The sequence below is a fragment of the Lygodium microphyllum genome, chromosome 26, assembly GCF_053477565.2.
Source record: "Lygodium microphyllum isolate KBCC chromosome 26, Lygodium_microphyllum_v1.1.10, whole genome shotgun sequence".
NCBI lineage: Eukaryota > Viridiplantae > Streptophyta > Polypodiopsida > Schizaeales > Lygodiaceae > Lygodium > Lygodium microphyllum.
This window is the reverse complement of record NC_141160.1, coordinates 88,962,527-88,979,529: the sequence shown is the minus strand read 5'-3', so window position 1 is coordinate 88,979,529 and position 17,003 is coordinate 88,962,527. Positions and strand designations below refer to the sequence as shown.

General features: G+C 40.7%; 1 protein-coding gene across 4 annotated transcripts in view; it reads right to left on the bottom strand.

Moving 5' to 3' along the window:
• Positions 1–416: 416 nt before the first annotated feature.
• The window catches only part of LOC148013515 (pentatricopeptide repeat-containing protein At4g18975, chloroplastic-like), a 43,241-nt gene continuing 26,654 nt past the window's right edge, over positions 417–17,003 (bottom strand). For 3 of the 4 annotated variants that reach the window (XM_087667942.1, XM_087667940.1, XM_087667943.1), the window contains 6 exons: positions 8,860–8,969; positions 8,603–8,746; positions 8,273–8,485; positions 2,707–2,923; positions 2,213–2,344; positions 419–2,124 (listed from right to left, as the gene is read on the bottom strand). In XM_087667942.1, coding sequence (XP_087524068.1) covers positions 2,009–2,124; positions 2,213–2,344; positions 2,707–2,923; positions 8,273–8,485; positions 8,603–8,746; positions 8,860–8,969 — 932 coding nt within the window. In that variant the 3' untranslated portion in view covers positions 419–2,008. Of the gene's footprint in view, positions 2,125–2,212; positions 2,345–2,706; positions 2,924–8,272; positions 8,486–8,602; positions 8,747–8,859; positions 8,970–17,003 lie in introns of all 4 variants that reach the window. The other variant, XM_087667941.1, reaches the window with a different exon arrangement.

Genomic DNA, 17,003 nt, shown 5'->3' with positions numbered 1-17,003 from the left:
TGTGTTTTGATGAACAATTCAATACTCACATATGCCTTCCTCATCAAAATGTTGTCATGATAGCACGAATTAAGGTGGTAATTGTTGTCTACCTACTCACAAACAAACATGTACATCTTTAGTCACCCAATGTATATATCATACCATAGATCATGCACCTAAATGCCTCCAAAGATCTACATAAGCTTTTAGAGCATAGCTTTTGAGTTTTAAGTTACACAAAACCTACATAAGCTTTTAGAGCATAGCTTTTGAGTTTTAAGTTACACAAAACCTATGTGCTGTCATAGTACTTAGCTTTGAAAATATTAAAATGTCCCGTGAGTTGTATGAAATGTTGAACAAGAATTATGGAAAGAACACCACACAAACAATAAAGAGCAACTACCAAACAATAAATATTAACAATGCCCACATGCAATCCATAACTAAAACCAAGTTCAAAGATGAGGAACATAAAAGGTCATGCCATGCAGGCATCGGTTGGCAAGAAGGTCAATAAGAGAGTTTGAAGGCATGAACATGTGGGTGGAAGGTGGTGATGAAGCATCCAGCTTGATGATGTCACTTCAACTACCGATTCACACAACAGAGGGGAGCCCAATTTCATTGTCCCTAATTCATGGTTGGAAAATAAGAGACACTACAACAAATGATGTTGGAAAAGGTGACAGAAGAGGAGCTCCAGGTAGCCCAAAGTATTTGCAGAAAGCTCCACTTGCATGGAGAGTGTTGAATGGGGAGTCACCTCATCTACCCAGCCAGTCGAATTATTCCACCTCATCAAAATGTCTGAACTTATTTCAGAGGTAACAAGACCACAACATACAAATAAACAACCAATGATCTTTACATATCCACAATAAAAGTTCACTTTCATCAAGCCCTCAAATGATAATTGCTCAAAAATCCCAAAAAGAAGTTTCAATTTTTCTAAATAAAGTGCAAGACACATCATCAATGCCTTAGCACAGCAGAACGAATATAGGACCATGCTCCAGTGCGCCCGTCTTAATGAAGTGCAAATCCAGATGAGAGCACATCCATACATCTAATGAGAAATGAAAGACGGTTCTTTTTTGTGGCAGTACAAACTGATGGCTTTTTTTCTGGATAATGTGATGAACAAGTTGCCATCCAGTACCCACATGGGTAGACAAGCCTTGAGCTGGTCCTAGGACTTGAATGGGGTTAATCTATGTTCCTTGTCCATGACATGCACATACGACATGAGCTAATCATTCCAATCCTTGGAACAAAGGATGATAAAAAAGAAGATCGATGTTACCTTGATGCCCTTGCGTCAAAGACGAATACCACCTTTGCTGCCCAGGCCATCTCCAGTGAAACCCCCACAAACATTCGAAGAACCCAATCTTGTTGCCCCTGAGTTGCATTGCAGATAACCATCTTCCCTGGTTTCTGTGATTGATCATTGCTAAGTGAAGGATACCACCTTGAGCTGCTCAGGCTGTATGCTCAATAAGCCATCTCCTCCTCAAGAGCAGAGGCTGACAGCCATAGAGCGATCATTGCTAAGTGAAGGATACCACCTTGAGCTGCTCAGGCTGTATGCTCAATAAGTCATTTCCTTCTCAAGAGCAGAGGCCAACAGCCATACTTTAAGTTCTGTTAGCCCCCACCATCCAGAATGCACAAGAGCAAGACAACTTGGGTGCTTCCCAAACCAGCTCTGTAACTAAGTTTCTAGCTTTGGAGTCCAAAGGTTGTTGAGGAGTGCTGTCAAGAACTTCATATTCCCTCATTAACAACCGTGATGATTGCAATATACAGCTGGTGGTATCTGCAAAAGACATGTTTCATGTCTAGGGTAGTTACCTGGAAAGGGTTTGTCTTTCCAGTGTAATTTTGCAGTGCAATTTGAATTTGGCATGACACTGTATTGTACCAGTCCAAGGAAACTGTTGAGGAAATGTTGGGGACAACAGTTTTCCAAGCCCACATGCCAATATGAAATAAGTTGAAAGATGTGGAACTTTTATAGAAATTAGATTATGCCTGACCAGGCCTTCTTGCCGGCATTTTTGGATCTTTTTTTTGCGTGAGCCATCCCTTGTTGATAATTCCTTTCAAGTAGAAGATTTGCCAGAATACACAAGCTACCTGACACACCACAAAGTTTCGTTAAATGTTTGATGCATATACCAAATCAATAGCAAAAGACAGCCTGTTTAATGAAGCATATATCTACCAGATTCAGAAGCCTTGCTTGGTCCAGTTGTTGTAACTAATAATTCCCCATGATTGCGCTCCGTATTGTCAATCATTTTTGAATGCTGTGAATCACTATTTTCACCAACAGCCACAACGTGGGTGGTAATTTCTGACATAACACACCAAGAAGAGCCAAGAAAAGCAGTGATTAGTTTGACATGTACCTTGGCCCACTTAGTTCTTTGTCAGATTTCATAGCATTTTAGTCTACTCAGAATAACCAGCCAGCCCTCAACTGGACAGCCATGCTCATAACCACACATTTGCCATTCTAATAGGTTCAATTGATGAGCTTGGAATCAGTCAAAAAGTGGCCCTTCAAATTTTTATGACCACTTAAGAAACAAAGTTCATCAGCATTGTACTCAAAAAGCAATATTATGTCAGCGACCACATCTTTCGAGTAGGTCTTGAATGAGGAACCTTACACTTGCTGTTTGGGACAGAATTAGAGAATGTCTTGCTTCTGACCTGCATCGGAGGATTTGACTTTCAAACTTGGTATCACCCTCTTATTCTTTCCTTTCGGTTTTTCTTTTGAAGTCAATGAAGACTTAGGAGATGATAAATATTTTTTCATGAGCTTCTCTTTCTTCTCCAGCATTCCCAGATCTTGATATGCTTCTCCAACTTGAGATACAGTGTCTTTATCAGGATTCATTCCATATTCTTCCATCTGCTCAAATATCTGCAACAAAGATGCAATGTTATATAAGAGATAGCTCATGAGACTTATTTGAGCACAATAAAAGTGTATAAACCAAGACTATATGGCATGTATTATAGTCATGTATTTTCAGAAATTAAGGAGTCAGGAAAGTCATTGTACAGGATATGAGTATTCTCTCAATGAACTTCATGTGAAGTTATCTATCATTCAAACACCCAATCTCTGACCATTCCGTCACATCCATTTCACAAAATTTTTAAAGGTTATATCAAGCTCACATCCTTTATATTTGAGTTATGTCACGCCAGCCCTAGCAGCTAAGAAACACGTTTCTATGAATTTGAAACTTACGAAACGTTTTTGAGAGTAAAAAACGAGGGCGTTTTTTTTTTGTGAGTTGGAACCCAAAACATGGTTTTTTTGACAAAAACTGTTCGACAATATTAAACTTGGTGATGATGATGTGTAATGACTTGTGATGGCTCAAGATTTTGGACGAGAGATTGATTTTTTTGTAATTTTGTTTAGTTATTGGACTTTGTCGATCTAATATCTATTCTTGTCTTGAGAGTTGAATATTATACGACTTTAGTCTCATTTATGAGTTATTTATGATATATTATGATTCATTCTCAATTTTGGCATTTTATCAGTTTGTTTTGAAATGAGAATCATGATGTTGCAACTTGACTTGGTCCATATTGTAGATAGGCTATTTACATGTTAATTTCAATTTTCTTTGTATGATATATATGAATCATAATGTTTGAGTCCTAAACCATAGTATAGCTTGTCCAAAGACTAACTTTGATATGAGTGACAAATCAATAATGGATCATGGATATGTAACGTATTATTCTTAATTGACTCTATTATCACTCGAGCTCAATTGACCATTCTTTGTTTAAGAGAGAGTTCCATAGAGATTTAGAGCATCTTTCCCTAGTCAAAACTATTAAAATTCCCTATATAAAAAACCATGTTTCTTATTTTACCTCCTCTTGAAAGAAACTTACGAAGCACGTTTCGTTTCTAACGTTTTTGGCTGCTATGACACCAGCAGTTAATAGAGATTAATTTTCCAAAGTTAGGCAAGGTTTTGTCTTGATAGAAGCAATTGTCTTGTTTGCTAAATATACTATCTTTAAAAGGCATTCAAAAATGACACACTGAAAATAGGAAAAATTACATTGATTTTGGGAGAAATATTGGATTGACACTTTTTCATAAGTTTTACCAATTTTAAAAAAGCCAAGTGGTTGAGTGACATAAAGCTCTTCATGAAGATCACCATTCAAAAAAGCTATCTCCATATCCAACTAATGCACATGCCAATCAAAATAAGCAACCAAAGCAATGACACTACAAATGGTGGTTATATGTAAAGTGGGTGCAAACCTCTCATCATAGTCAATCCCATACTACCATCAAATCTGCATTTTAATTTGTAAACCACTTTGAGCCTATAGCACCCTTGCCACTTTATGCCTATAATACACTTTGCTCTTTAAGCCTTTTTGAATAAATCCAACACGTTAAGTGACATAAAGCTCCTCATGAAGATCACCATTCAGAAAAGAAAGGGAACATTTTATACGTACATGTGAGATTCTTACTACTTTGTTGAGGCATATTTTTAATCAAGCCATGTGTGAGGGCTTTCCAGTAAGTTGGACAATCCATACCATTGTACCACTAATTAAAAATGGGGATCCTACGATAGTGAAAAACTACAAGATGACCATGATTGGTCACTACTTGGCCATGATATATGGCTGCATTTTAGAAAATGAGCTCGGCACATGGGCACATAGACATGGGTATAGAGCACGAGGACAGACAAGCTTCAAGAGAGGTTTCACGATGTTTAATCGTATTTTGACTCTCATAACTATTATAGAGGAAGGTAGGGCACATGGCTTATGGATTTCCATAAGACATTCAACATAGTGTCCCACGTAGGCTCACGCAATGACTACAAGACTTCGCACTCCGAAGGATCTACAATGGGGGATTTATGACTTGTATTAGTCAATGACCAAGAGGGTTTGTACTCCAAGTGACCTTTCAACTATGATGGATAGTACCATGGGGGTAAAGCAAGGGTGCCGACTTTCGCCTACACTATTCCGAGTTTATGTCAACAAGCTCTCATGTTAGGGGAACCATGTGTGAGCTTGGCTAGCATATAGATATCCATCTTGTTACACACAGATGATGTGGTATCAATTATGGACTCTCCCAAGGGCTTGCAAAGACACATGGATGCATTACACACATTTTGCATGGATTTGATAGTAAACCTTTGGAGGACCAACGTGCTGGTGTTCAATATCACACAAGATTGGGTGACCTGATTGAGGCATCAATTTACTCTTGGAGGGAATATGGTTAAGCATGCTAGATCATATGTATATCTAGGGGTCACATTTACAATACCTACATTTTCACTGAGAGATGCAACTGCCATTAGGTTGGATAGAGAGTATGCAACACTTGGAGCACTTGAGGGAAAATGTGTATATGCTCAATTCCACGAGCTCCGAAGTAAGTTGTGGTTGTTTGATACATTTGTTACCCCAGCCTTGTTATATGGATCCCCAATTATGAGACCCAAGTCTTTGCAAAAAGACCTAGAAGAGTTTGAGAGATCACTAATGATGATGATTGCTTGCATGATACGAAGCAAACCGCCAATATCCCACAAGATTATTAGAGCAGAGATTGGAGTAGTATTTTATGGTCACGAAGGAATTATTTCAATCAACGACTTACTTATAGAGAATATGGGAGCTCTCAAGGTATAGATATCAACGATTTGCATTGACTTCCTCTGAACAATCAGCAGAGAATGGAGACACACATCATTGGTATACAACGATACGATCGTAGTTTAGGATACATGAATTATATATGCATGCACTTCCACCATTACAATACAGCTTGGGTTGCCTATATCTAGATCTCACTCATACTTAAGTGAAATCGAGTTATCAAGTCAGATATTGTGAAGATTGATATAGACATGGGTGCTCACCCCAAAGCCCCTTGGCATGAAGAAGGCACAATATCACTGAGGACAAATGCTCCAAAGTCCCCTATATAAATAGGGCATGTTATAAGCATTCAAAACCACTCTCATTCATTCTCCACATTCAATCAGTCTCCCTCTTCTCCAACCATTGTTCCTATTCTTCCTCTTAACCCCCAGTGGATGCTGCCTATTGGAGCTGTTGTTGCACATGCTTGGAGCTGTCTGGATCTGCCACCTAATCACTTGGAGGTTCATCCATCTAAGGTCTACTTCCCATCTGCATTTTCTGATTTAGCAGCTTCCCTCGCTGCTTTTGCTGCCCATTCTTGTAGCCTGGCAGTCTTTCATCAGCAGGGAGTTGCTGCCATCATCCTCAGCCCGTGTTTTGCTGTAGTTGGCCTTCATCGGCAGATATCTCTGTGTTCATCGGCAGATATCTCTGTGTTCTCCTCTCCTCAAGGGCTGCCAGATCTTCATCAGCCCTTTTTATTTTCTCCTCCAATTGGCTGCCCATCAGTCATCTTTATAGCAGCCATCATTCCAAAGAGATTACATCATCAGCTTCATCACCTACAGCTCTAGAGGACTGTGTTTCACTCCCTCTACTATTAACCATCATCATCCAGTGTCTTCTTCGAATTCCCCTACTCGGAGGATTGTGTTTCATGCTCTTCACAGAGCATTCTCATCCACATGTGCTACCATCTCATCAGCCAAGACAGTGCAGTCATCTCTGAGGTCTAATTGCAACTCGATCCTGCTCACCTCAGTACCAGTCTTAGAGAAAAGAACCCTGAAGATCCTCTATTTTGTTATCATCACATGATTTATCATTTCAATCATCTTCTATGTTCTTGAGTTTTGTGTCAGTGTCATACACACCTTTGTGTTCCCCCCTGGAAACCTTACCATTTCTTTGCACACCATTATGCACATCCTTGAGCAAGTCTCTATCAAGAGAAATTGTGATGAGGGGGGAAAAGCTGCAGGGACAAGACTTTAGACAACCCATCACCTTTGCTTGTAACTATGATGACACAATGGGATCAAGAAAGTCCAAGCAACCCATTGTCCAAGCAAATCAAATAAAATGCAAGTTTCCATCCTCTTATGCTAGCGTGGTTAAAGGGAAACCCATCGTACCCTTCTAAGAATCCTTCCATGGATCCAATAAAAAATCACTAAATGCTTAAGACACTCCAGCTGAAAAAGTAAGGTGGTGGTTTCGTCTAAAAAAAGGGGGGCTACACCAAACACGTGTTCAAAAAGGTTTGAAGACTTGTGCAATAAGAAACCACTTGGTGACAAAAAGGAAATAAGCAAGTCAAATGTATTAAGTGTATCTGTTAATGTTATTTCTTGCTTTTGTACTTGTTGCCATTGTGTCATTATCAATTATGTGTTTGGTGATAAACTTTCCCTACAATCCTGACAGCTGGCATCGTTCTAATCTATAGCATGTGAGCTCACACGCCCATGAGGTGCACCTACCTATTGGTTGGAAGCATGTCACACATCTTGGTTGCCATTTGATGCACTTTGAGCATGTGGACTTTTGTTGTTAAGCATCCAATATGAATTGAACGGGATACCAGCAATGGTGTATGGCATTGATCAGAATGAACAAGACACGTGCCAAGTTCCAACAGCATGGATATGTGATGTTGTATGATCACTAATAGTTTGTTCTCAAAGTTCATGTAGTAAGTCTTAACAATATGTCATGTGACTAAAAACTTGACTGTCCCAGGCTCCATATTCAGACCTAGATGTGCCCGCCAATGCTGACTCAAAAAATTTAACAAGATGTGTAAAGATGGCCTTTGCTGCAGTTTTGTAGCAGTCTTCTCTTGGCTGTTCATCCTGCTTTTGCACATTTCCAAGGAGATTCACCTCAGACCATACTACCAAAGATGTATTTAGATCCCTCCATCCTGGGTCTTTTGGAAAAGCAAAAGCCAGGAGATTCATAAACATATATTGCAAAAATTCTTTGTTTATTCTCCTTTTACTGTCCCTGATAAGGCACACTATGAGTTAGTTGTATTTGTCATGTGGTCCCCAGAAGCTCAGTTTGGCCTTTACTACAGTAGACACTAATATGAGACTCCCTCTGCTTCAGATCCTTTTCATAGAGCTTCAATTATCTATATAATCAGGCATGAGGCTACATCAGCACTATAATGACCTCCAGTCCTAAGACATAATCAGGCATAACATTGCATTAGCATTTGGAACATTCCTTAATGCCATGAGTCTTTAAAAACATTAATATAACTTTCACACACACTCTCTCTACAGCCCATGTGCACTATCAAAAGCTTCCAAGTTACCTTTATGAACTTTTCTAGCATGCCACGCCTTCTATATATGTGCATCATGTGGATGAAAATAGCCTTGGGAGTTGATCTCGCATTACAGGCTATGACCTTTTCACACAAGGTGTTCATTTCATCCAACCTATCAAGCATGTCATAAGCCGTTATCATAAGGTCATAAGTCCCAAGTGTCTTGCCCTGTCCTTTACTTAGCATCCATTTTGAAACCTATTAAAACAGCCAATTCCAAAAAGAAGAGTCATGTAAGCATAATTGATTAGGCTTCCAATCATACATGAGCTGTCAACATTTCAAAAATCGTAATTTCTAAAGTAATGAACTAGCCTGAATAAGTTTCTGCCACTCTTCTCTGTACTTCAGTCTGCACAGAGCAATCCTCACAGATGTGATAGGAAATTCAAGCTCAAAAGCGACCCATTCATCTAAAGCCTTATATACTTCCTCCTTCACATTTGAAAGTGGTAAGACCTGGCCAAGGCCCAAGAAAATTAGAAATGAGCTTGAACAGAGGCCTAACATCCAAATTTCACATGTAATAATCATGCCTTGGTATTGAATCAAAGCTTCGACAAAAAGCTTACTGTCTCAAGTAAATTTCTGGCCTTTCCTTTTCCACCAGCTGTTAACACTTTGGAAGAATCAATCAAATTTTGGTCTTTACTTGAAGCTTTGTTTAGGTCTGTTTGCGCAACTGAAGTCAACATAACACCAAATGTGAATGTCATTACCACATCATACATGATCTAGAACAGAGCCAAGTAAATGGTGAAATAGGAAAATATCTGTAAGGTATGACAAATAGACTATATGCTTAGCACCAGCTTGCATGCACATATTGTTAATACATGAAATCGTTATGTTCATATGTGAGGTACACAATTATCTTCAAATCACAAGGAAAATTTATGGAAAGGAACACAAACGAAGCTACAACATGCTTAGGCATGTCCTAATGCACATGCTATAACATCCCTACTACCTAAGGGTTGGTGCACTAGGTGCTTGAAACTGGGAGCATTTATCTTCACATACAAAATTGTTGGGACAATGCTCAGCTGCACGTGCATGCACACGCTGTGTGTGTGTGTGTGTGTGTGTGTGTGTGTGTGTGTGCGCACGAGCGCGCAGCATGTGCACATGGGTGCGTGTATGAACATATACAAGGAATGCCAAATCAATCCCCAAGTGGTAATAAGTCTAAAGCCTTGCGGAAGGCTTCAAACTTTTCTTTGATAAATACATTTTTCAAATTATCCTGTGTAAGGGCATAGACCAAGTCAATCTCCCCTGCATGGAGCCTCTATCTAACAGAATTATAATGCACCTCAATGGTGCTTAGTGCAAGCATGAAACACTAGTTTCCTTGCAACTACCACGGCACTCTAACTCTCAAGATAGATAGGAGCGGGAGACTACTGTCCCACACTCAAATCAACCAATAGGCATATGGACCATACACATTTCAATATAGCTATAAATGCTGCCATGTATTTGGCCTCATAGCTAAATGTGGTCATTGTAGACTGTTTCCTGCTCAACCAAAAGGTATATGAATCACCAAGCACAAAATAACAACCACTAGTTAACACTCTAGTGCCAAAGCAACTAGCCCAATCACTAGTAGTAAATACATGCAAGCAAAGAAAATTGCTTCCAAGGTAAAAAGCCAATGATTGAGTGCCCTTGACATATCGAAAGACACGTTTAATTGCTTCCAAGGTAAAAAGCCAATGATTGAGTGCCCTTGACATATCGAAAGACACGTTTAATTGCTTGCCAATGCTTAGTGTGATGTGATGCCCATCTAGGATCCAACCTACACACAAGATATGACACAAACTATATTGACAAAAATAAAGGGATTAATCGTACATTAGACTCGCCTCCCAACTATAGAGATGAAAGGTGAGAAGGATCGAAGCTTGCTTGGAAGAGCAATGGCGAGAGAGCAAGAGCAAGAAAGAGAGAGATACAAAATGGAAACTCCAACAGTCACAATGTGTGACCGGACCTTCCTTTATTCAAACTATCACTAAAAGAATAAAGAATAAAGAGACGGTGACGGCCACCCGCCACCTGCAGTGTGCAGTGGTAGGTACTGTCAGTGTAGTAATACACGGGCAGCTAGGCAAAGGCGCCTTTACCCCCAACAACCTCCCACTTAAAGGCGAATCTGCCCCAATGAGGAGTGAAAAGAAAAAAGAAAAGACAGTACAATGTACACATGTACAACAGGATAAGGGAAAACATCATCTCATCCAACGCCCATCAATCTCCTAAGGAAGGCAAAGCGCTTAGTAGTGAGGCTTTTCACGAGAAAATCTGCACGATTTTCGTCAGTGGAGATCTTAACAAGGTCAACAGACCTATCCTCCATGACCCTACATATGAACTGATACCTCATCTCAATGTGTTTCGTCTTCACATGGAAGACCGGATTCTTGGCTAGCTGAATAGTACTCATATAGAATCCGAATGCAACGTAGGTATAGCATCAATCCCAAGGTCATGAACCAAATGGCCTAACCATATGGACTCCTTGCAGGCCTCAATGGCTGCAATATACTCGGCCTCAGTGGTAGACAAAGCCGTACACTTCTGAACCCTAGACATCCAAGAGACAGCACCTTCAGCATAGGTGAATACATAGCCAGAGGTGAACTTCCTACTATCTACATGTCTTACATAATCGGAGCTGTGTACCCCACAACTCCTATAACCTGGCTGCCATAGCAAATACGCATATTTGTTATGCCCTTCAAGTATCTCATGATACCTTTCACGATATCCCAATGCTTCTTGCCAAGTGTAGCCATATAGAGTGCCACAACACCAACTGCAAAGGTAATATCTAGACGAGTGGCTATCATAGTATACATCAAATTGCCCACGACTGATGCATAAGGGATCTTGGCCATCTTGGCCTTCTGCTCATCTGTCTGCGGACAATCAACATGTGAGATCTTCATATAAAAAGGTAATGGACAACCAATAGGCTTTACGTCCTACATGCGGAAACGCTCAAGGACTTTATGAATGTACTCCCTCTGTGAGAGGTAGAGTAGTCCCTCATACCTATCGTGCTTAATGCGCATACCAAGAATGTGAGAGGCCTGTCCCAAATCCTTCATCTCAAAGCTCTTCTTCAGCTGAGATTTAAGAGCATCCAGCTCATCATGAGCTTTCTCTACTATCAACATATCATCCACATAAAGTACCAAAATAAGCAATGAGCCATCACGGGCTTTCTTCATGTAAAGACACAGATCCATAGCACTCCTACTGTAACCCTGTGACTGCATAAAGGCATCAAACTTATGATACCACTCCCTAGATGCTTGCTTCAAGCCATAAAGACTTTTCTTCAACTTGCACACTAGGTGCTCCCTACCAGGTTCTGCAAAGCCCTTAGGCTGCTCCATGTAAATCTCATCATGCAAATCCCCATGCAAAAATGCAATCTTGGCATCCATCTGATATAAGTTCAAGTCAAGCTGAGGGACTAAGACCAAAACCAAGCATAGGGCGGTCATCTTGACCATAGGAGAAATATATATATTCCTAGTCTGTCTACCATAAAGACAATGCTCACATGAATCAAACATGCATAGACAAGGGGCAGTAAGTACTGCAAACCAAAAAGTATTTTCATTCCCTTCAAGGACATATGGTCTAAACGAGCATGCCAAAGAGATACATGTGGGATGGAATCCACAAACAAAACATGGTCAACAGAGGTTTCATCAACTACAAGAGAATAGAGACTGCCAGCCTTGGCACCTCTAGCAAGCACAAGTCTACCACGTGTGAGCTTCTAAACAAAATCCCCAAAAGATACATAAAACCCAGCATCATCAAGCTGTCCTACAGACATAAGACTACGTGAAAGCGCAGGTACATGACATACATCCTGTAATAGAAAAGTACTGATAGTAGAGAACTACAATCGTATATCCCCAATGCCAACAATAGCAAGTGACCTGTCATTACCCAAACGGACGGAACCAGAGACGGTGCGGTAGAAGTAGAACCACTCACGGCATGGTGTAATATGAAATGATGCATCGGAATCCAAAAGCCAACACTGCGCATACATAGAGTAAACCTTGGTCAACTGTGTAGAATCACAAGAACTAGCTGCAAGTATATACTTTCCATTGAAGTCTTCAATTTGCATGACATTTATCTCCTCGATTTTCACACTGGATTTCGCAAGTACAATGCTACGATCTGAGGATTTTTCCTATACTTTGTCTTTCTTCTTCTCTTTGCGCTTCTCATTGCGCAACTCATGGCATTGTGGGCGTATATAGCCCTTCTTGCCGCAATGGTGACATGTCACATTAGCATTTCTTCCATGAGACTTACTACGTGGCTTGCCATCTCTACCTCTAACAGTCAGAGTGTGCGACACACGAGAGGCATCCAAGTTCTTACGGTTAATCTCTTCCTGCAAAAGAGCACTTTCCACATCAAGCAATTTCAAAGTAGTAGCAGAAGCACATAAGGCAATACGGAATACATCCTATGACTCACTCAGAGTCCCAAGCAAAAATAATAGTGTAACCTCATCAATAAAAGTAATGCCCTGCGAAGTCAAGTTCTTAAGAATAGCATGGAACTGGCTCAAATGAGCAGACATCATCACATTCACCTTCATGCGCAAGTCCATAAGCTGCTTTAGCCAATACATCTGTCTTGCTAGACTTTTCTTGTCATAGAGTTTTTTTATCTTTTCCCAAAGCTATCATGCAATCTGTGCCTCACCCACAACATTGTAGTATACTTGTTCAGTGAGAGATAATATTATGGTAGACTTGCATAATGCATCAAGATTAGTCCAATCATCATTCGACATGCCTACATGCTGTTGCCCGCTCAATCTCAATGGCTTTACATGATTCTTCTGCACAAGTATCTGTCAGATTTGGCTCTTCCAATAGCCATAATTAGTACCATCAAGTTTGGTAATGTTGAAGATAGTATTATCACTGGAAGAAGATGCCATACTACAGTCCAAAACAATGCAGATAGTTCAAAACTGCTTGCTGTTTTCAGTTGTAAACAGCCAAAATACCACCAAAACCAAGGTAAAATGACCACGAACTGATAGCTAATGATACTGCCCACCAAGTACCATCAAAAGTACATAAAATCAGGATGATTCAGCATGAAAAATACAACACAGTCGATGCATAACTACTTGCTGTAATAAATTACAGTCAGGTACAATGAGAGCAAACTATAGGCAAAATGAATGCACCAAGTCAACCACTGGCTGTCAAAGCATAACCAGCATCAAGCGGACATAAATCAACATGTGACAGTCATACGGACATCGAGCAAACATACAAGCATGTCAAATGAATCCGTCAGTAAGCCAGCACACCCCCTGTGTAATAGGGCAAAGTGTACACAACACTGACAAGACCTGACACATAGATGTATGCTCAGGGAGTGTCAAGCCCAAATCAGCCCAAGTACATCTGTGAAGACCACAGCATATCAACCATGCAACATCCAAGTGAAGATCCCAGTCTCAAGTATCCAAATGCTCAAGTAGCATAAACCCACCTGCTCTATGCCTGTCAAGCATATCAAGACGCTCCCACTAGCACAAAAGCCATAAATGTCAAGCAAGAAAGCTCGAACAAAGCATGTAAGAGTGTACCAATGACAATGTCCAAGATCAAGCATCAATGAGACATCCCGAGCATGTAGGCCTTGTAGCATCCATACATAGCATGCATAGACATCAAGTACATCCAAAGGCAAACTCCGACAAGCCAATGAATCACCAAGATAAGCTCCAAATGAGATCAAATGTCAAGCCAAGGCAAGGCTCCAGAAGCATCCACTTCCACACAATGTAACTAGCATGTATAAGTGGCATAAGCCAAGAATGTCAAGACCGGTCAGATATACATGAGGTACATGCCAAAGTACATCCAAAGATGGAGATTCAAGTGCTACAAAGCAGAGCTCAAGCTCAACCAATGATCTAAAGCAATATCAAGCTCAGAGTCAATCCCCGATGATCAATACATCAAAGTATATCTCCAAAGTATGTCCCAATTCCAAGAGGCATAGGCAAACATGAAGTAATAGGCTTCAGCCCACTGTTGTACAGCAGTGATTTACTGTTGAAAACTGTGATTTTTCAGCCCAAAAATCAGTCCAAGATCATGGCAAAACATATGCCTTGCATCCCCCAACAATCGGTCATCAACAGGCATCAAACCGCTTAACTAGGAAGCTCCAAACAAGCATAGGCATCAATTGCTAGTGTAGCATTGACATTTAGTGTCTGTAAGCTGCTGTAAACTGTTTCAAAGCAGTGCTACAGCACCTCAGATCAATGTTCAAAGCTTGGGAGGCTTCAAAGCATATCAAACATCATTGCCAAGGGTGCCACAATGATTAGGAAGCATGCCATGACCAACATTTGATGTAGGAGCTGCTGTCCATCTTCTATCTACAACACTTGCAGGTCACGCTGATCTGCCTGGGGTTGCTGCTCACATTTTGTGTTGGTTTAGGGTGGTAGGAAGCTCAAGGAGGTACCAAAGAAGGCACACAACAAGCCTAAGGTGCCCCACAAGTCCATACAACAAGGTATGAAGAGAACAAGCTTCAAGGGTGGAAGCTATGGCAGTCCTCTTCCTGTGTAAACCTGTAGCTTCAATAAACCCTGATAAAAAATGACCAAATACCTCTAATGGAATGCCCTGAGGGTGCCCAAAGGGGCCGGGAAGGTGCTCGAGAAGGTCGGCTATGCTGCCAAGAGTGGAAGCCAATGGTGTAGGTATTCGAAAGGAAGCTGAAGGGGTCACGAACCAAGTCGGAATGCTCAAGCAACCATGCTTTGATACTAGTTGAAAGGTGAGAAGGATCAAAGCTTGCTTGGAAGACCTATGGCAGGAGAGCAAGAGCAAGAAAGAAAGAGACACAAAATGGGAACTCCAACAGTCACAATGTGTGATCAAGCCTTCCTTTATTCAAACTGTCACTAAAAGAATAAAGAATAAAGAGACGATGACGCGCACCCGCCATCTGCAGTGTGCAGTGGCGGGTATTGTCAGTGTAGTAATACATGGGTGGCTAGGCGGAGGCACCTTTACCCCCGACAAGAGACAAATGGGCTCACCCCCAAGCCTAGGAGCTAGCAACACTCCGGGTCACGACTATATCCCAAGGACTAGTATCCCATACCCACCAGCCCATACCATCCTAGTATATGGATGAGTTGGCTTATGGGCCAAGGTCCAAGAGTGGTGATCACACAATGATATGCACAATAGGACCTTGAGTCCCGTAAATAGGACTCCGCTACCCTAACCCCCAAGTGTCTTTAGTGCATTAGCTAGTTAGGACCAAAAATATAACCACCTAGGTCAGCCTGCCCACCCTGGTTGCATTCTGTCTACAAACACATCCACATAGTACGATCCGTCCAGTCCGATCACCCGCATATGATCTGTCTAGTTTTCGCCCGTTTTTTTTTTACTTGGCGTTCAAAGAAAAGTCGTTTTCTATTGTACCCTTTTCCTCTATTTCTATTTCCTCTTTCTTTACCTCCTCTTCTTTCCCTCCCCTTGCCTCTACCTATATCTCTATATTCTTTACTTCTCTTTCAATGCCTAAGCCTCTTTATGAAGTCTTCCCATTATACATAGCTCACGTTAAGTCTTAGCCTTAAGTTTCTCATTGTATCTACTATCTACTACTTTCTGTGCTTGCCACTTGGCACTTGTGACTTGCTATACCATGATCCATGAACCATGATCCATCATTGCAACTAGCTTTTTCTTTTGATCCATTGTACATGTCTTCAATTTTATAAATAAAATTGAATCTTGGAAATTACTTGTGACCAGAGTCTTGGATTTACATTTTGCCTCAACCTCTCATCATCATGTCCATGACTCGTTGAAAATTGAAGCAAAGACATTTGTGTTTTGTAAACTAAATTAGTATTGGCTGGATAATACCTTATGTTACTCTATCTCATGGGTAGCGACTCTCATGTTAAAACAAGTAATATCTACCCTTAATTTTCTATGTACTTTTTAATGACCATACAAAACACCGGATCTTATCTGAGAATTTTTTGTGTACGTTCGGTAAAATACTAGGTCCACGAACTAGATGGCTCAGACGGATCCACCCTGCCAAAAATGAAACACAAAGGTGAGAACTCCACTTGGGGTGTCTAGGACAATTAAAATGATGGAAAAATACAATGTTCGAACTCCAAATGTCCTCATTTGACTCAGACTGACTCACAATCACGGCTCACATGCTTAACCATGAGCCCAGCACATGCAATGACTGAAATTGAAAACAAGTTCTTTTTTATACCACACACATACAATACATCTCTAAGCATGATGTTAGCCCATTCACCGCAACAATCAGAATTTGCCCAATGCCTTACATTGCATAGGAAGCATTGTGACTAGACTCCCTTTGGTTTATCATAAAGTAAGACAAATAGCTCACTAGAAGAGGTAATGTACGTAGAAGGACCCCTGTGAAAGTACCATGTATCCTTGGCTTCTGCCCTAGATAAACATTGTGCATGTGAAGAAGGATCATAAGAGCATCACACAAGAAGTTTATAAGATGGATGTCTGTATGTCCAAGCATGCTCAATAGGAGCCCTCACATACTCATCATGTTTCCAATACCTTCAATCCTTACCCATGAGTGTTTTCTACATCTA